At 38.9% G+C, this 19745-nt stretch overlaps 1 protein-coding gene across 2 annotated transcripts in view; it reads left to right on the top strand.

Annotated features, from left to right (window-relative positions):
* PAMR1 (peptidase domain containing associated with muscle regeneration 1) overlaps positions 1-18211 on the top strand; it is a 58441-nt gene extending 40230 nt beyond the window's left edge. The window contains exons 7-12 of one of the 2 annotated variants that reach the window (XM_074584270.1): positions 6867-7037; positions 9691-9903; positions 11472-11538; positions 13756-13988; positions 15372-15667; positions 17161-18211. In XM_074584270.1, the coding sequence (XP_074440371.1) occupies positions 6867-7037; positions 9691-9903; positions 11472-11538; positions 13756-13988; positions 15372-15667; positions 17161-17697 (1517 nt within the window). In that variant the 3' untranslated portion in view covers positions 17698-18211. The remainder of the gene's footprint in view (positions 1-6866; positions 7038-9690; positions 9904-11471; positions 11539-13755; positions 13989-15371; positions 15668-17160) is intronic. The other variant, XM_074584271.1, reaches the window with a different exon arrangement.
* The last annotated feature ends 1534 nt before the right edge of the window (positions 18212-19745 follow it).

Below are 19745 nucleotides of genomic sequence, written 5' to 3'. Positions count from 1 at the left end.
CAAAACAAAAGTTAAAGCAAGAAAAAGAATCTGATGCAATCAGAGACTTGCAAGCCAAAAGCCAAACCCGATGGGATTTACCACTATTGACTTTAGCAGGCTTGGCCATAGGCAGCAACTGTAAATATCAGTGAGCTACATGAAGCGCATGTGGGTAGAGCTAGCTGGGAGTTTTCTGTTAGAATGGTTTCCTAGCAGTAAATTTTCAAAGAAATTTATATTTTCTGTGGATTTTAAAAAAAATACTATTTTCTTAATCAGAGAGGAAAAAAAAAATCACTTCCACATACTCTGCATGTTATGCTCCCTCTAGCAACAGCATCTTGGAGCTGTGATTTCTGGGTCTTCCAAATTCTCTGGCTCCATAGCACTTGCCAGCCACTGCTGTAGAGCCAGGAAACCCCAAAGCTCAGGGTTCAAAATCCTGATGCTGATGTTCCCTGTGCAGCGTTTCTCTGGCTCAGGGGCTGTTGTAGCTTTTAGCAGCATGCTGGATCATGATAGCATTCACTGGAGGAGAAAATGTAATTTAGGCTTTCTCCTGAAAAAAAATGTCCTCTTTCTGAGGATAGTTATTTAAATTTCTTCAGTTTCAGTCTCTATCAGGCTTTCTCTGACAGTCATTAGACTGGTTTGTCTAGGCACCCAGGGTCCCAAAGCAAGTCCATAGCTCGCTCTCACTGCAGAAGACATATGCTAGGATTCATACAGTAGAAGCTGCTGTGCTCCCCTACTTGTTACCAAATGCAGTTTTTGTGGCCATTTTCAGTGTTTGGCCTCCACTGAGCATGCCAGCACAATTTATGCGAAAGCAATATTACAAGTACATAGAAAAATGCTCCCCAGAGACACTACTAAATAGTCAAAATATGCTGTATACGTTAGCATAGGTCAGCCTGAAAGCCAAATTCTGACTTGGAATTATGAAAGAAGATAAATTTCTTTATCAGTAGCAGTATTAAAAAAAACCCTGTAAGCAAATTAAAAACAAGACTCCATACAATTACAAGATCTTGCACCTAATATTTCAGGGTGGACAAAAATGGAAACGTAAACCTTTTATTAGTACCAGCAGTGACAAATGAGATTTATTTCAGGCATGCAATATATTATTGAAAGGTTATGCAGAATTTAGATATAATATATGATATGTGTGAGGGGCTATATATTATTTAATGAGGAAGTGGGTGAGAGGAAGGCAGCAGTAAAAAATGGTGTTCATTTAATGAAGGGACCCTGGGACAAAAGCAAATGATAATTCCATCAGGCAGGATTTGAAGGACATTGGAGAGACAAAGGTGTAGCTAAAGAGATCATCTAATTTATCTCACTGGTGATTAAATGAGCATGAAAACTATTTTTAAATGGCAGAAAATTCAGATCTGAGGAATGTCTCTTACATATAATTTAAAAGGGAGAGGAATTTGCACTGTTACTATTAATAATGGAGCACTTTACTTAAAAATTCAGGAACTTACTGTTCCTCCAGTCTAGTTTTTCTCAGATTGCGGAAAGCTGTCTGTGAAATTTGGAGCCATTTTAATGTTCCATATTGGATAGAAATATTGATTTATTTTTTCCAAGACACCAAAGTAAGAGGCAAGAAGGGTAATAAGTTTTATCAGAAATCTCTGAGTTTATTATATAGACACTTGAGGCAGCTCTGGTTTTTATTCTCTCTCTAAAAATTGGGCTGTCACAACTGAGCATTTCTGCCAGAGGTGCCTGTAGCCACCTTGTGTTAATCTCTTATGAACTGCACAGAGCTGTATCAGGCCAAAACTTGCCTTCAACCCTAAAATGACAAGGTTTACCTCTATGCCTGTATAGATTAATTGTGGAACTTCCCAGGAACAACATTGTGTAGCAAAATATGGAAAAATTAAAAAAAAAAAGTCACTAGCAGCTTGCTAGTGCCACCCTGTTCTCTCCAAAGTCTGGTACTTTTTTTTTTTTTGTAGCTGGAATTTCAATTTTCAAATTATGAGACTCCTATCATTTCCGTTTACATCCTACTGTGGTTTTCAAACATTTGTCAAGGAGACTTTTAAGAGTTTTTCTTAAATAACAATTCTCCTTTTCTTAATTTTATCCTGCCTGAATATATCTCTTTGTCTTGCTTTAAACATTTTATTTATCTTTTCTGGGTTTATCTTTTAGATTATTGTAGTTTTTAGCTTTTGTATGACCAGGGTCATCACTCTTAGCTCTTAGTCACTCTCAAGATTATATTTCCCTAACATTGGTTTCACCTTTCTCTGAAATCTCTCCAGTTTTTCTATTGTTTTCTAGATATAAATTCACCAGAATCTTTATAGGTGTGATGACACCATGGCATGAAGAATGGGATGAGCCTGGCCTTCATGGATTCTCTGAGTTGCTCAGACTTTTTTTGGCAGACCTTGAATGAATGTCTTTCATATCTGTCTGTCCACTACCATCTCACAGTAGAATTTTGCAGCCACCTAATCCATTTTCTGGGTTCCTAGTGGCTTTGGTCTTCTGTTTGTGGAGAGAAAGGTGCAGAGACCGAGCACTACAACCTGAAATTCTGACACTCTTAGTTCCATTTTGTCAGGGTTGTCTCAAACGTTATAGTTTGGAGTGAGTATTGCTGACTTCATGGTACATTTCATAGATAATTCTGTCTGAAGCTCTCTACCTGGTCTTTTGCTTCTTCCTCTGTCTGCTTTGCAAAGTGCACTGAGAGAAAAGGTAAGGTATTAATCTTGTGAAAAGCTAGGCAGTGATTGCTATTCAGAGGGTATTGTACTAACACTAGGGAAATGTTGGCATCGCCTTTAAGTAGGGTAAGACGTATGGATGACAATTCTTTATTTAACCACTGGTATGTCAGTGAGAAAGTCTTCCTATGAGTTATCAAGACAGATTTTCCTACTCCTTCCTCTCTCATTTTGCTATGGACAAGTAATGCTATAGCCAAACACAGCACAGGCACAGATATAGCTGGGGATGGATAAAAGGTGGGATGTGTATGGCTGTGGGTGGGTGAGGGTTGTGAAGGGGATCCATCCCGCATGACTGTGAAATCTGGACCATGCAGAGAAGAACTGGTATTCAGAAATACTCAGTAGATGTCAGATATCAAATATCTTAGAGAGCTTAGAAACTGAAAAGAACTGGGTCAGCTAAGGTGGTTGGATTTTATGGCTAGTGTGTGTATCCAGAGGATAAGGGCAGAGCTAGGTATGAATGACACTTACAAAGTGTTCTTTTCCTTCCTTTTTGACTTCTGAGAAACATCTGTTGGAGAGTTGGATATGGTCTTACATCAGGAGAGAATGTTGAAAGACTTCAATAAAATATCTTAAACAAAGGAGGCTGTCCTAAAATTCAATGGAATATACTGCATATTCTGAAAGATTAAAGAACCAGTCAAATTCACACTCCTGATGGCAAGCTATTGACAAAAAGATGAGAGAGAATTGGATGAAGCACACAGGGGCTAGGATTCCCTTCACAAAAACTGTTCAAAGCTCCATTGCCTGAAGTGTTCACAAATAAAGGGAAAAGGTGCAGAAGAGCTGCCTGAAACATATTAGGTGAAAGGGATAAAAGGCAAGTCAAACTGAAGAGGGAAAAAAGCTCTAGAGCTCAAATCAAAGCAGTAGAGGCAAGTACTTAGAGTAACTGTATGTGACTTTCAGGCTAGATAATATAGCTGAAAACAGAGAGCTAAGCTGTGGTACTCGCATGCAGGGAACATCTCAAGATTCAAAGGCACATTTATTTTGTAGAGAGAAAGAATGAACTTACAAAATGATCCAAACAAAAAATAAAATGAGTGGCTGTGCCCCTAGTGGCAAAGTTTAAAGAATAGGACAGACCATGAGGGAAGATCCTGTGTTACAACAGAACAGACAGCCAGTAGGTAGAGGCATAGGTAGCAAAAGGAATATGTCTAATAATAATACTTTGCTGTTTTGCCATCAGAGAAACCCCACGATGACTCTGTGACACAAGTGGGTACAAGCTAATGCTTATTATATCCCTGTGAGGAAAGGGGTGCTCTCATTTCTTAGATACAGCAGATGAAGCACCTTACCCATGGCCACAGTTTAATAGCTATGATTAGATCTCATGACCTTCTGCCTCCATATCCTCTACTCTAGGCCATAGTTACAGTACTAAATGAATCTGTGCATGAAACACTGAATTTACAATCATAAATAAACCCAGAGTTGTTCCATCTGGGTCGCAGAGGCACAGAGAATGTAAAGAAAGTTGGCAACCAGAGCAAATCAAAAGGACTAGAAACTAAATATCTTAATCACTTAGGAGAGTGAACAAGAACAAATACTTATAGTTTGTGGAAAAAACAGTAAGTGTAGCTTGGTGACATTTTTTCCAGGATGGACCCAGAACACAAAAGCACCAAAACATTTGTTCTGCAGAGCTGAACTGGACCACAAGCAAAACAGAAAACCTGTATTTATGATAAAAAGAAGTCTGAGTGGTGCACAGATGTTTCTAATCATCTTTTCTCATTTGACAAGCTGAGCATGACTTTACATAGAAAAAGAGAAATATAAATGTAGTGAAATAAATTGCTGTTCACAAAAGGATATGGAGGGAGTGACTGGGAATAGAAAGACCATGACTGGGAAGACAAGTGTTCCGAGAATTTAAAACACCTAGAATATCTATGTTCCCATTGTTTCCCTTTCATTTATGTATGTGCTTTTGTGTACACATATGCACCTATATATTCATGTATATGTATGCATGCTTATATTTCATAGAATCAATAGAATCTTCATGGTTGGAAAGGACCTTTGAGACCATCGAGTCCAACCAAACAACCGACAGTGTCTGCCACTAGAGCATGCCCTGAAGTGCCACATCTAGACGTTTCTTAAACACCTCTAGGGATGGTGACTCAGCCACCTCCCTGGGCAGGCTGTTCCAGTGCCTGACCACTCTTTCAGTAAAGTCATTCTTCCTAATATCTAATCAAAACATGAGAAATGTGAAGGACTGGGAGTGTATTTTGTTGAATTTTTGTCATTTTTTTTTCACTAAATATGACACTGATGCAGAACACTTGCAGCCAAAAGAAAATGTTGAGCTCCCCTAACTGGGTGAGTTTTGATTTGGAGCAGTGAGTCTAGGCCCTTCTCTAAAAATGTTAGACAGTTTTTCTTTCCAAGACATGTGTTTACTAGTGCACAAATGATTCTGATGAGTCATTGTTTGATGTTTGTAGTAATCTGTAAAATGAGGGGAATTTCTGTGGAGCCTTGTTCTTGCAAATGCTGCTGTTTTAGCACTGTTACTCAAGAATCTCTTCCTTATATGAATAATTGGATGGTCCACAATCCATATAAATAGATGCATTCATGTGTGTTCTGTGTAAAGATTACAGGGCTGAGACCTTAGAAACGCTTTTTCTCTGGAAGTGTAAAGGTCAAAATTTGGCTGTAGGTTAGTAAGCAACTAGCTACAAGGCAAAACAGAAAAAGGCAAATTCTAAAAGCATAAATTAGGGATGATCTCTTTAGCATTTATCTATCCATCTTCAGCAGAGTACCACAGCTCCTAGGTAAAAAAACCCATATCCATATCTGAATCTTGCACTGAATGCTTTCCTATGCAGTTTTTCACAATGAACGGCCAAAGCCCAAGACACACAGAGAGATGGAAACCTGTGTTTCACACATTGTTTTAATTTCTACATACAGAAATACATAAATATGATTTCTACATAGAGAAAATTGGTGACGTGGAGAAGGCGAATAGGGCATGGACATTCTCTGTCTCTCATAGCAGAAAAAGTAGAGCATCAAATGAAATTATCAGGTGGAAGGCTAGAAACCAAACTAAAGAAGGCGTTGTATTTTTCACACAAGACTTAGTCTGTAGAACTCATTGCTACAGGACATTGTGGACACCAAGTATGTATTTGAGTTTAGAAAATACTCAGACAAATTAATATTTTTAAAAAAAAGATCACCAGGGTATGTTATACCAAGCATACCATTGTAGTTCAGGTAGCTCTTGGGCCCCAGGTTGCTGAATGCTGCCAGAATGTGCAAGGGAAGTATTCTATAGGCTTGCTCTGGTTTTATACTCCTTGCATCAAATCTACTGTTTACCACTGCTGAAGACAGGTTTCTGTGCTGGATGGACCTTTGTTCTGATTTAGTATGTCTTGTTTGATGCTCTCAGAGAGATCTTGTTTATGATGTTTACTCTAATACTCACTACTTACAGTAATTAAATAGACCGTTGTCTGTAAGTATTTTCCCAATAGAAAGGGTGGATATTTACCCTGTAGAAAGGGTAAATATCACAGTTTGGTAAATATCACAGTTTGGTGAATATCAATGTTCCTTTTTAATGTCATTATGATAATGTTTGATCTACACAAATAATGATGCTTTAATATTTCAGTGAGGTTATCTGTAAAACTATATAAAGATTGAAAGAAGAATTTGAAAGAATTTCAACATAAGGCTTTTAAGAATCTAAATTTTTTCTTGACCAAGCATGGTAGTTCATTCAAAACCCCTGTTAAGGTGGAAAGTGCTCCAAGTACTAACATTTTGAGCAAATGAGCCCTAATGATACAAATACTTGTGCACATGATCACTTCACATTTTGGAGTAATCCCACTGAACTGAATGGATGTAGATATGTTTTGAAAAGTGGTGTATATGTAAGTGTGTGACGTTTAGACTGACGTCTAAACAACTTTCTAAAGATCGACATATACCTGTCTTGTAATTTTGACTCCTGTGCCCATTTTAATTGTTTTTTTTTTCAATGTTCTAAATAAAGAATCATCCTAACACAGTCCTGTTTTTGTAATAAAGTGGATTTTTTTGAAATATCTGAACTGTCAGTGGTGATGTGTAGGACTCCAGGTGCTCCCGCTCATGGTATTGTGGAAGGAGATGACTTTAAATACGGGGCCCAGGTTTACTTCAAGTGCAACGCAGGTTACAGCTTAAAAGGCAGCCGTGTTGCCTACTGTCAGCTTGATGGGATTTGGTCAACACATCATCCTGAATGTGGTAAGGTCACTTTAAGTTTTGATTCTTATCATATGTTTTGGCCAATGTATTCACATGAAACTAGAATGTCCAAATCTCACTGGAAATTTGGTAGATCCATGGCTTAACATGACGTTCTTTTCTCTTCCTGTCTTTAAGAAGCAGTAGGGATTCTTATTTCATTCTGCTGGATCCCAAGCCTGCAAGACTTGTTTATATAAATGTCTAACTGAAACATCAAATGACTGAAAAATAATTTCCTCAAAGACTTTAGTCGTACGTCCTTTTACACACAGACTGAAAATGTCGACGACCAAAACCAAGTGAGGGACATTGTGCAACAATGAATAGCTACTTCCATTACTATGTACCTCTGATACCTTCTCTGCAGAAGTATGGTACACTCTGTGGAGGTGACTAGGGGCTTACTGCACGACGACTAGACTCTTATTTCAGCAGAATTCCCATCCTAGAGAAAAACTGATAAAAGAGAAACTTCCATTCATTCTGGCTGTGCAAGTTGGGATGCCTATCATTCACATTGGTTCAGCTGTGAAATTCCAAGCCCCTTTTTCTCATCCAAAGAGACTTTTAATTTATCTTTAGGGTTTTTTGTATTGCACAATTTTATTTGCATATTCCAGAACAATTTGCATCAATTGGAAAAGTGCTTTTACAAGTATATTGTGGCAAACAATGTAAATTGGAGAGGGAGTGTTGTGAAATAGCTGTATGTAAGTTCATCTGAAAGAGCAAGCAATAGGGATTCTTCTGTCTAGAGAGAATGTCTCCAGTTGCAGTAGATGTAATATCAGGATTGTGCTAAAGTCCCTGCTTCATGATGTCCCTGTCTAAAGATCTATTCAAAGATCTGTCTCTAGACTGGGCTGCTACTGAAGGTGGTGTAATTTGGGTCTCTCTTTCCCAGATGTCTTCTCTTTATTTTTTTCCATCAAAAAAGTCATAAACCTGAGCTTAGGAAAGAAGAGAATTACTGTTCAAGTTACTGATAGGCATAGGATGAAATAAGAGAAGACTTTCATTGACTTACTTGGTCAACCTTGGAAACATGCACTCCACTCATCAGATGATGCCTCTAGGCTAGATATCAGTGCAGAAAGCATTATACTATGGGTGACTCCCTGTAGTCTTTAGCTGCTATCGTGTTATCGGTCACTTGTGGTTCACATGTGAGAAGCTGTGAGGTACAGAGAACAAAAATGGAGCCAAATTAAAAGGACACAGGGCTCTGCTTCTCCCTTTCTTACTGGTTGAAAGTTCAGACGTCCTCTTTCTTTACTGAATATTACTCATGAGGAAAAGTATTTAAGTACATATATAACCTTCGGCATATGTTATAATCCAATGTTGTTAAAGAAAGCACTGAAATACATGCTTATCTTGTATTATATGCCCAATGATAAGAACATATGCTCTTCATTGAACTTGTACTGTTACGGTTAGCTATGTACTTCCATGCTTTGCTGAGCTGGGCTCTGTCTGGTGACATGAGGATATGGGAACAGGACAGGGCCATACCTATGCACTGTTACTGTGCTGATTTTACATGGGATTTAAAGAAACATTTAAGTTGTAATATATTACATGTTGGTGCTTTTCTGAAGTGAGGCTCAGCAGGCAGCTGAGCCTGAAACAATGACTTGAAGTGGTCATTTCTGGTCAATTGATATGTCTCAGTCTTTTCAGCCCTCCATAAACAGAGCAGTACCAACATTAGCTGTCTAAACGAGATGTTCACTGGTTATCGTGGAATGAGACATCAGACAGAGGAATTAAACAGAATTGTGTGTTACTGTCAGCCTGACAAGAAAACCGAGATGAAATCCAAAGGGGAAGAAAAAGAAAGTACCTTTTCAGATGCTAAACAGAAAGAGCAGAGGAGTGAAAAATATAGGAAAAAACCATTTATTAGCATCACATAGGGAATACTGTCACCTAGATTTAGGCCAAAAATTTAAGTTTATTGAGAGAAAAAACCACAACAACAAATAAAAAGAAGGGGGAAATACTGGGAAGGAGGAAGTAAAAGAGGTTTTATAGGCAGAACCTAGCATGAGTAAGCTTTCCGTATTAAATTTTTAGTATCAGTAAACATATGTCTGTATGCTGTCTTTCAATTCCCTTATTTCCCTGGATTATTGAGATCTCTTTCTCAGTGCTAAGAAACCAAAATGCAACCAAACACAGAAGTAAAATTAAGTAGTCTAGTTTTATTATCCAAGTCCAGTGAAGTATTGAAAGTACATAAAAGGGAAAAGAATGCCAAGGGCCTGTTTCCTGTAAATAGTTTAAGTGCATCCTTTTATGCTTTTGAAGTAGCCCTGTTAATTGTAATGGGACCGTAACATCATGTAAAGTCAAGGTTCTTTTTCAGAATTGTCAACATATGTTTTAAGGTCTTTTTAATAATTTGAGAATCTTATGCTCTCAGTGAAGAATAAACTGTGTATTATAAACAGACATCTGTATATTATAATTTCTCTTTTAACATTTGATCTTTTCAAAGACAGAGATCCCAGATGCGTCTTGAAAAGGCATCTTTAATGAAGTGTAGATTAGGTAGTAACATCTTAATGAAATGCCAAGCAATCTGATGAGTGAAAATAACGCTGTGAACTTTATAAAATGGTTATTATTTTTTCCCCGTCATTAGTTCTGGATGAAAAAAACTGCTCAGATCCTGGTGGCCCACTCAATGGCTACAGAAGAGTAGTGGAAGACACTGGGCTCTTGAATGGACGCTATGCAAAAATTGGCACAGTCATTGCTTTCTTTTGTAACAACTCATATGTTCTTAGTGGGAACGAACAGAGGACCTGCCAAGACAATGGAGAATGGTCAGGGAAGCAGCCAATCTGCATAAAAGGTAGTTTACCATCTTTTTTACCACAACTCACAAAAGCTGCTATGGTTTTACTGGAGTTTGTTTTATGTAATTTACACTTGCCAAACAATCATTTTTGCTAAGAACAAACTGTCTGACTGACACCTGATACCGAGATTGGTAGTTTGCTAGCTCTACTGGCTGCTAAACTCAGCCAGAGAAGATGCCATCATTAAACACGGAAAGGAATGTTCCCTAAGACCCTTATTACCCTCATTCTATGATCAAACCTGAGTAAGATCAAAATAAAAAAAAATCAGGAGGGAACTGAAATAGAAAGAAATAATTGTCTCATTGGAGATGTGTCATAGGGCCCAGCTCTCCTCTCACAATCCTTTTAAGTCAATGGGACTAGTCATGAGTGTAAAAGGTTTGGTTCAGAAAACCACTTGAGGACATGCTTAAGCTATTGGTATTCATCAGATACACATCTTTAAGTACTTTGCTAGAAAGGTAATTATGCTGTTGACCTGGAGCTACTCTAAGCATGTCTGAAACCCTGAACGGATGAATGAATTTAGGCTGGGGAACTGCCAAATTCATTTTCCTAAAGCAATTGTTTGACACATATTTTAATGGAAAATTTTTTTTTAACTAAAGTAATGATAATATAAGGAAATACGTCTGTCCCTGGGGAATTTGCTTTATTCTGTTATTTTAGATGGAAATACTCTCTCCGTGAAGCACATAATCATCTGTGGAAAGCATCTTTACTGATGATAATCATTTGTGGAAAGCATTTTATTGATGTTAATTTTGATAGTGACATAAAGGTTAACATATGCAGTAATCACAAAGAACTAGATGTTGTTAAATCCCACAGAACACAAGTGCTAACACATACAGATAAAATCCATCCTGCAAGATTCCTTTTCTTCCACTGTGCACAGCAGGAAGGAGATCCTGGCAGAGTTATTTGAACTGATAAACCTGAATATTTTATACTGCTCTTAAAGTAAATAAACTGAATATGCAAAATTAGAAATCCTGAATCTCCCTTCTGTTATTTTGTGCATATTCAGGTAACTCTGAGGTGTTCCTTTGAATCAGTCTCCAGCTCCTTCCAATGGGTGCACAAACAAACAGATTCTTAGAAATCTGTAATATCCTGCAGCCTTTTCTGTACGCAGAGTGTGTGTCTTATTATCTGTGTGTGGCTACACAGATGGAAATTAAGTATTTTTTATATAAATCCATTATTGCAAAGGTTTGCTCAGATTCCAGACCATCAACTGTAGTAGTGTAAATCTTTCATTCGGCATGCAGACACACTGATGGACAAATCTTCCTCCATGGCTGAAAGTGCCAGTGCAGAAGACGCTCAGTTGCTTCCACTGTTGTAAATGGGACAGATCTGGCAATCTGTGGGGAAGATTTTTCCAAGGCTTTACGTTTTAGGGCCTGTCTTTATTTTAATGCGTGTAAATTACGGCCTCTTTTCTTAATCCAGTCACTATAGTTAGTGAGAGGAAAGAGTGGGGATGTGTATGAATCATAACACTTGAGCTGTGAATGTGGAAAAGTACTGTGCAACATTATATTTTTTCTAGCCTGCAGAGAGCCAAAGATTTCTGACCTGGTGAGACAGAAAGTGCTTCCAATGCAGGTTCAGTCAAGGTAAGAATGCAATATCTCAACTACAGTTTAAAGAAAAATTGTGATTGCTTTTCCCCTCCTCTCCTTTCCACTCTGTGTGTTTAGCCTGCCTGAGCAGTTTAAAGAAAAATTGTGATTGCTTTTCCCCTCCTCTCCTTTCCACTCTGTGTGTTTAGCCTGCCTGAGCAGCCTTTCCTGCAACTCCACTGATAACCAAACAATGAGAGCTGCTGGGAGGGGAGGTCTGATAAAGCAAACGCCTGGAAGCAGTCAGGAAGAAATGCACAGTTAGACATGTGCAAACTACTGGACGATGACAGAATTAGGCTTGCAAGCTTCTGACAGGCTATGAGAACAGTCTAAGAATAGTTCCTTGGGGTTAATGATGTGTCTAACAATATGAACGTTGCCATCTTAGTGAAGAAATGAGTGGAGAGAGCACAAGGAGACAAGGGGGTATAGCAATGTAACCTGCTCCCATTAAGTTTCACCATCGAAAGCAATATAGCAGAATTGATATAAAGTTGGATTTGAGGTGGGCATGGGGGAGAGGAGGAAGTAGCGTAGGAGGGGAGGAAGGAATGAAAGATCGGACCCTGTCTGGGCTTAGCCTTCTGCTTATTTCTTGAAATAAGACCAACCTGAATTAGTTATGCTGCAATGTTCAGGTTCATTTTTTTCCAAGTAGTAATTTCTCATTTCAGGATTTTTTTTTTTCAGTACATGAGTCATTTATTTTTAGATGTAGTGCAAGAACTGTCTTCATCTTTCGTTTTAAGAACAGCCATACCAGGTCAGAATAAAGGTCCAGCTCAAGCCATATCCCGTCTCTGGCAATGGCCCGAAGCAGATGCCTAGAGAAGACTTTGGGAACAAGGCAAGCACATACTTCCCAAATACTCTCCCACTCTCCCGCTCTGTGATGTATGATTGCAGAGATGGCCCTGAGAAGGCATCAGGAGGCTTTAGTAGCCATCAAGGGATTTTTCTTGCTTAAATTTCTCAATTCACTTTTGAACACATGGGTCTTTTTATGCTAAAAGTTTCAGATAATAACACCAGCTGTATGACAGCACATACATGCCCCCACCTCCATAGCATCATGATGGCGTCTCATGTTCGTGGACTGTTTTTGTCCCTTGAAGTAGGATCTCCATTTCATAGATTAATAGTGAGGCAAAGTGTGGATTATGCAATATTGCAAGGTCACATGTGAGTAGGGAAAGGGCCCCTGGCTGTCTAAACATGACCACCGCAGCTCTCATCCTTCTTCTAAAATACAAGAAACTCACCACTGCTCTTGTTCTTAATAACTACTTTCCTTGAGTGCTGTTATGAATTGCCTCACAGATTCTATATGATGGAGGAGGTCTGTGTCTCTCTGTGATCAAAAACTGAATTACCACATGAAAAAACATTCTTGTGGCTTTTCTGGATGCAGGCAGTACCAGAACTCTCAAGGGAAATTAATTTCCTGCTGAATTTTTCAGACATAAATAGGTTTTTTTTGGAGATATGTGCTTTTAAGCATTACAGCAAGGGACATGTTCTAAGCGATGAAGATTTAAGTATGACTGTAGTCAAGCTTATGGTCCATATCTAGGTTGGTGCATATACTTATTTTTTTAGTTATGCGCCATGTTTCAGCTAATCAGTACAATTTCTAAATGGAAGCTGAGCTATTATTACAATTATGAAATCTCTGTGGTGAGGCAATTATCTCTATTAATTGCTAAATCAAGCAACTTTATCAACATGATTTAATCTGAATCGATTCCTAATACTGTCTATTAAAATGTTCACTAGAGAAAAGATGTGCCTAACTCCTCTCTAGTGAGAATTAATTATGGCAATGCCAACTTACAGTGCAGTTTCTTTATTTAAAAATGTGGTATCTCAGTCCTTTTGTGAATCGCAAAAACCGTTCCACATTCAGAGGCAATTGGTTGCAAACTGCAAACTCCAGAAACTGTAAAATGAAGAAAAAGAGACACAAATAGAAAATTCATAAACATATGTGTATTTGTGTAAGTGTACATATGTATATATATGTAAATAAAATAGCTGGGATGTAAATGAGAGCATTGCTAAACTATGTTGGAATGATATTTTTGCCTTATTCTTTTGCAAGCAAACTTCATATGCTTTTAAATGATACTTACGGCTGGTGATAAAGCTATGGTAATGATCGCTTTCGTAGTGTTATTATTACCTTGTGGGTTTTGTGCCTTGAAACAGGGAAACACCTTTGCATCAACTTTACTCATCTGCATTCAGCAAGCAAAAGCTTGAAATCTATCCAACCAAGAAGCCAGCACTTCCATTTGGAGACCTGCCTCCAGGGTACCAGCATCTGCACACACAACTTCAGTATGAGTGCATTTCTCCTTTCTACCGCCGCCTAGGTAGCAGCAGGAGGACTTGTCTGAAGACAGGAAAATGGAGTGGGAGAGCCCCTGTGTGTATTCCAAGTGAGTCTCCAAGTGAAAAAAAAAAAGTATACATATTTGGGTGGGTGGGGGAATAGGATGCGTATTCATCTTAGATAATTAGCGGTGTAGGCTGCCTATGCTTCCAGCTGGGAGACAGAAGCAATAAAGCTTGCAGGATATATGGCTCTTTTTGTTCACCAGCAGAACTTGTATAGTTGATAGTAAAGGGATCAAGCTTTCAGCACTGTAGTTTGCCATCAATTTTTCTACTCTTTTATTAGCAAAAAGTGTAGCGAGTTTCAGTGCTGAATTGAAAACGTTTTCCTACTATAATTTCATGTTTGTCCTGTATTATGTACTGCAAATGTGATTTTTCTTTTGTCTCTGTACTTTGGCACACAGCTGACAAAACCATCAAAGTTTAAGCAATAGAATGGAGAGTCTGCATTTTAAGAGGCTTTTCCTTTAATATACCCCGGTAAAGAAGGGTACATATTGCAAACTGGAAGTCCAGATAAAATCTTAGACAGAGCTAGTGCACAGAGTAAGTGAGGGTAGGAACATCACAAGAGTTGGTACAACCCACTACTGCCATCAGGCAAACTGTGAGAAGTAGATCCTAACATCAAGCAAATTTTTAGAGTTCTTGTTTGTGGTTTTGCTTTGAGATAATCTCATGTATTGAAAAGTATTTCATTCAATCCTTTTCACTATGGGCATGCACACACTACATCCCAGGAAAAAGAAAATGTCCTAAGGGAGACTAAAAAATGTGACCACATGATCTAACTCTTTCAACTGAAGTAAACCTTTCCTAATACAGGAGATTTTACCCCAGGTCTGAGCCCAGGTATTATACTCCTAGAACAGGGCAGAGCATTTTCTTTTCCCCAGGATGACTGTTAATTTAGATGCATTTACTTCAAGGTTCTTGTTGCAAGACAAGTCTGTTCTCATAGGCATGAACTCACCTGTGCTAAGGTCAGTTCTGGGAGAGGACCTCGCAATTACTCTGTGACTGCCCAGGGTGAGGTTTAGTGCACTGCTGGCTTTATGGTGTTTTATTATAAGCAAGAATCAGGGATGTTCTTTTCATTTCTTTATGCAGTCATCTCCTTATAGTGCAGTTTGATAAGGTTGTCATGAAAATTCACCTGCTCAAGCACTAAATCCACGTTTCTACTTCAGCCAGGAACTCAGATAATAATGGAAAAATTGGAAGTTTTCTAAAAAAAGCTATATAAAATATTTCTATACTATAATTTAACAGGTTGGAGACAGAGTTTAATTAGAAAGCTATCCCTCATGCTAACCATTGCTGTTTGTTTTCTTTTGGCACATCCTAAGCAGGAATCAAGAGTGATATTCAGATTCTTTGATGGGGAAAAGGCATTATCTCATTCTTGGTTCCTGTTTTCTCAGTCTGTGGAAAAGCAGAAAACATCACCCTTCAGAAGACAGTGACCTCTACCAGGTGGCCCTGGCAAGCAGCAATCTATCGGACGGCCAATGGGGTGAAGGAGAACAGTCTCCGGAAAGGGGCCTGGATCCTTATCTGCAGCGGGGCCCTGGTGAATGAGCGCACCGTGGTGGTGGCAGCTCATTGCGTCACTGACCTGGGCAAGACCATTGTGCTCAAGACAGCAGAGCTCAAGGTGGTTCTGGGGAAATACTACAGAGATGATGACAGGGATGAAAAGACCATCCAGAACCTGCGGGTGAGTAAGTCTGCTGGGAGTGGAAAATGATGAGCACAGACAGATGCTGATCACGTCTATCTTGTATGGGGAGAAAAAGGTTATCCTTTGAGCAATATATTGTTTTACACACTGTTCTTTGAAATGCATCTTTGGGCCTCAACTGACAGAACTGTCATGGCACAAGGAGGGCACATGCTGTAGTTCATTAAATTCCCCTGACACTGTCCAAGTCATATGTTCACCCCCTAACACAGATGACTAAGAAAATAGCTCAGGTTCCGTGGGCCATAATGCCTTGAGTGATATTGCCAGAAAAAAAAGTAGAAGAGATGCCAGCTAGTGTCAAAAGTGATTAGCATAATTTATGAGGGAAACACTTGTGCTCTAGATCCTGATTTGACATCATGAGCGCATTTCACATCTCAAGCCCAAGGCTGTATAGCTCTAAACTCAAAAGTTGAGGCTCCAGCTCAAATCCGTCTGGCTGCAGCTCTAAAAATAGCACCTCAGACTCAATGGAATGACTTGGTTTTTTCAAGTAGAACTAGAAAGGCTGATGTCAAAATTAGGAGAAATACAGCAATTTTGGCTGTGTGTGTCTCTTTTTTGGGGTGGTGGGGGTGGTGGTGTTATGTGAGTTAATTAATGGATTTTATCCAAGAAATCAAAGTTAATTTGGTTCTCTGCCTCCTTCCCCCCCCCCCTTTTCTTTTAGTTTCTTTCTCTAATTCCAGCTTTTTCCTATAAGGAAATATATTATTTTTTACAATACTTCTGCAGCATTCTGGAACACACTTCCTATTTTTCGCCAGCTTATTAGTTCTCTACTGTTAAACCTCATTTGAAAACTTATACACCTTTGCCTGCACTGCCTTTTTTTATTTTTTTCTCTTTGTGTTCTTTCTTCTGACTTTGCAGGCGAGTTGTGTAGTTATCTCTGTGAAGCTTTTTTGGTATATAGTATGCTTGATCAAAGACATAGTGCTGCTTCTTCAGCTAATCTGTTCTTGTAGTGTTTCATCAAGGTAACTAGCACTAACAGTTTGGCCCATTGCGTTATGTGATGTATTGCTAGCATTCTTTTTTGGTGGGAAGGTGGCTGAATTTCAATAAGAAGATAACATTTTAATTCAAAGTTGTTGTCCCGTCCTGTCCCCCCCCAAATTGTACAGGCTGAAGATGACATGGCAGGTAAGATCTTTTCAGTAAACAGTGGGAAAACTTGAACTGCACATTAACTCCCCATTTTGCTGAAAATGTTCTTGACTGCAATGTTTCATGCAATAAAAGCTTTCCTGAAACACAAGCAAAAAAAAAAGTCAGAAGATGCTTGATCTCTTTGCATGTTTCTCATTTGAGTGAGCACTATGGTGAAAGAACAGTTTGGGAGTGGATGGTAGAGAAGTACTATGCAAAATAAACTAACATGTAATATAGTAGTATGGAAAGAACGCTGCTGACTTATCATTGCTATTAACTCTACAATTCTTCCTACTCTTTTTCCTCCCCAGATTTCTGCCATCATAGTCCATCCCAATTATGATCCTATATTACTTGATTCTGACATAGCTATCATAAAACTCTTGGACAAAGCCAGAATCAGCAGTCGTGTTCAACCCATTTGCTTGTCATCTTCTCAAGACTTGACTTCATCTACAGAGGATTTAAAAATAATGGTTACTGGCTGGAAGGTATTGGCTGACATTAAAGATCCCAGATACAAGAATGACACAATCCGCATGGGAGCTGTTCGGATGGTGGATTCACTGTTGTGTGAGCAACAGTATGAGGATAATGGGATACAAGTCAGCATCACTGACAGCATGTTCTGCGCCAAACAAGACCACACAACCTTTTCTAATATCTGCCCTGCTGAAACTGGAGGGATTGCAGCCATAATTTTGCCAGGAAAAGCATCTCCTGAGCTAAGGTGGCACCTGATGGGATTAGTGAGCTGGGGTTATGATAAAACTTGCAGCCTAGAACTCTACAGTGGCTACACCAAAGCTCTTCTCTTCAAAGACTGGATTGAGAAGAACCTGAAATAAAAAGCTGTGTCTGGAAATGGCATTTTATAACTATCATAATATCTCTCAGTCTCTGCTGCTTTAGGCTTCTCATCCCAGTGATGAGCCATGTCTGGGATAAGGTTAAGGCAGACAGCCTGGTAATTTGTCCTAGGAGCAGGTGTTCCATCAGGCTACTTGTACTTAACCCATGACAGAGGGTCTTAGTGCATGAGAAGTTTTGCCATATTTAGCCTGTCTCCCCTGGTGGGAGGATGATGCTCTGCTCCTGAGTCTGACATACAGAAACAGGACAGCAAATTCTGACTGAAATTAATCTGTAGTGCAGAGTTCCCTAGAGAAATCAACGGTGAGCCTCTCCCAAAGATCCGTGGGACTGAGAGGATTAGGAGGCTGGAAAGAGTAGCCTGAGTTCATAATGATGAATGAGCTTGTTATGGTATGTGCTGTCTGTATTGCCATAGCACAATGTAATCTTTTTCCCTTCCAAGTACTTTACACATTTAAATAAACCATGGTTTGTTTTTTTAACCTACATACTCATGTCTGACATCATCTAGATTCCATGTTGCTTTATCTGTGTCACACTCTAAGGACTCTCTACTGCCCTTGTCTGTTTGCACGTGACTCTCACTTGGGGCTCTTCAGGTATGCTGAAAGGCAGAATTAGCATAAAATTCAATTACTATATAAATAAATAACAAGATTTTTTTTCTTAATATATGCAGTGCTGCTATTGTTGTGCATGAACCATTGCAATGAAATGTACAGGGGAGTTCTCTCCCATCTTTTATTCTGAACAGATGAAAACCTGAAACATACTTTCAAAAACATTTTTCCATGTGGAGTATTTCAAAGACCCAGGAATACCTCAGGAAAACTTTTGGTTTCCATCAGTTCACATACTTTTGTGGCAAAATAACTCCTCTGTAACTGTTCAGGGTGAAGAATAATGTCCAGGTCTCACACTTAGCAGAGGCTTTTCTTGACTGGACTGTTTGACATCAAAGTGTAAGGTTCTCCCGTTGGGCATGTTGTCCAGAGGAGAGACTTCGGTCTTCACATGGTCCTTAATCCTTAATCTTTAACTAAATAATTCTCTATTCAGTTGTGGCTAGAGACTAGAGACGAGCCCTAGAAAAAGTTGGGGAGGAGGAACAGGGGAATGTCTTCCATCAGTGATGACTACTGGATAAGTCATCTATGACACCTTGGAATTTGTAGGACCTCCAAATTATTACCGTGCCCAAACCAGCTCACAGCAATAGTTGGATGTGAAGGCTGTGAATCTGATGAAAGGACTTAGTACTCTCACCAAGAAGGACTCGGATCCTGCAGTTGTAAGCTAACAAGTTGGACTTCAGCTCTGATTCTCTGATGCTGTCAAGTCATGTTAAGAGTTTCTTAGCATTCAGTAGTTTCCACCTACTTTTGAATCTGAAAATTGCTGCTAAAATGGCAATTAGTATTGGATGTCATTCGATGTAATTTATTTTTTGCTTTCCTGGGCCAAGTTAATGTGTTGTGCTCTTGCACTTTTCTTATTTTTACAGGCAATAGGACCAGGTGATGTTGCTTGAATCAAAAAATTTAAGGGCTACAACCAAAGTATATTGCTTCTTTTTATCTTGTTTGTCTCCTCCTTCCAGGAGATTATGCGTGGCTGACAAACTGCTTGACAACAGCAGCAACAAAAATTCTTAATTAAATGTGAAAAATAAGATGTGTTTCATTCCTCTTCTAGGAGGAACACGTGCCAGTGAACATTTGGTACTCCCCCACTGACAGAAGGGGTTAGAGGAAATTAGGTGACAATTTTGGAGAAGGGCAAACTTGCAGAAAGTCAACATGTTTCTTCCTAACACTATCGACGAAGAATGAAATGAGAAAGGAATAGAACTGTTTATTGGAGCATGGCTTGCCCAGTCAGAGCTCTTCCATGATTACATTAAATGACATTCTCTACACTAATGGTAAGAAAAATTATCTTCTAAAACAGAAATCATAAAGGTCTGTGAGCTGTTTTTTTCTCAGTTATGACATTGTGACTGCATTGCTCTCCATAGAAT

This window comes from Larus michahellis, chromosome 4, assembly GCF_964199755.1.
Source record: "Larus michahellis chromosome 4, bLarMic1.1, whole genome shotgun sequence".
Classification (NCBI taxonomy): domain Eukaryota; kingdom Metazoa; phylum Chordata; class Aves; order Charadriiformes; family Laridae; genus Larus; species Larus michahellis.
The sequence above is the reverse complement of the archived record's forward strand: the minus strand, read 5'-3'. Positions and strand labels throughout refer to the sequence as shown.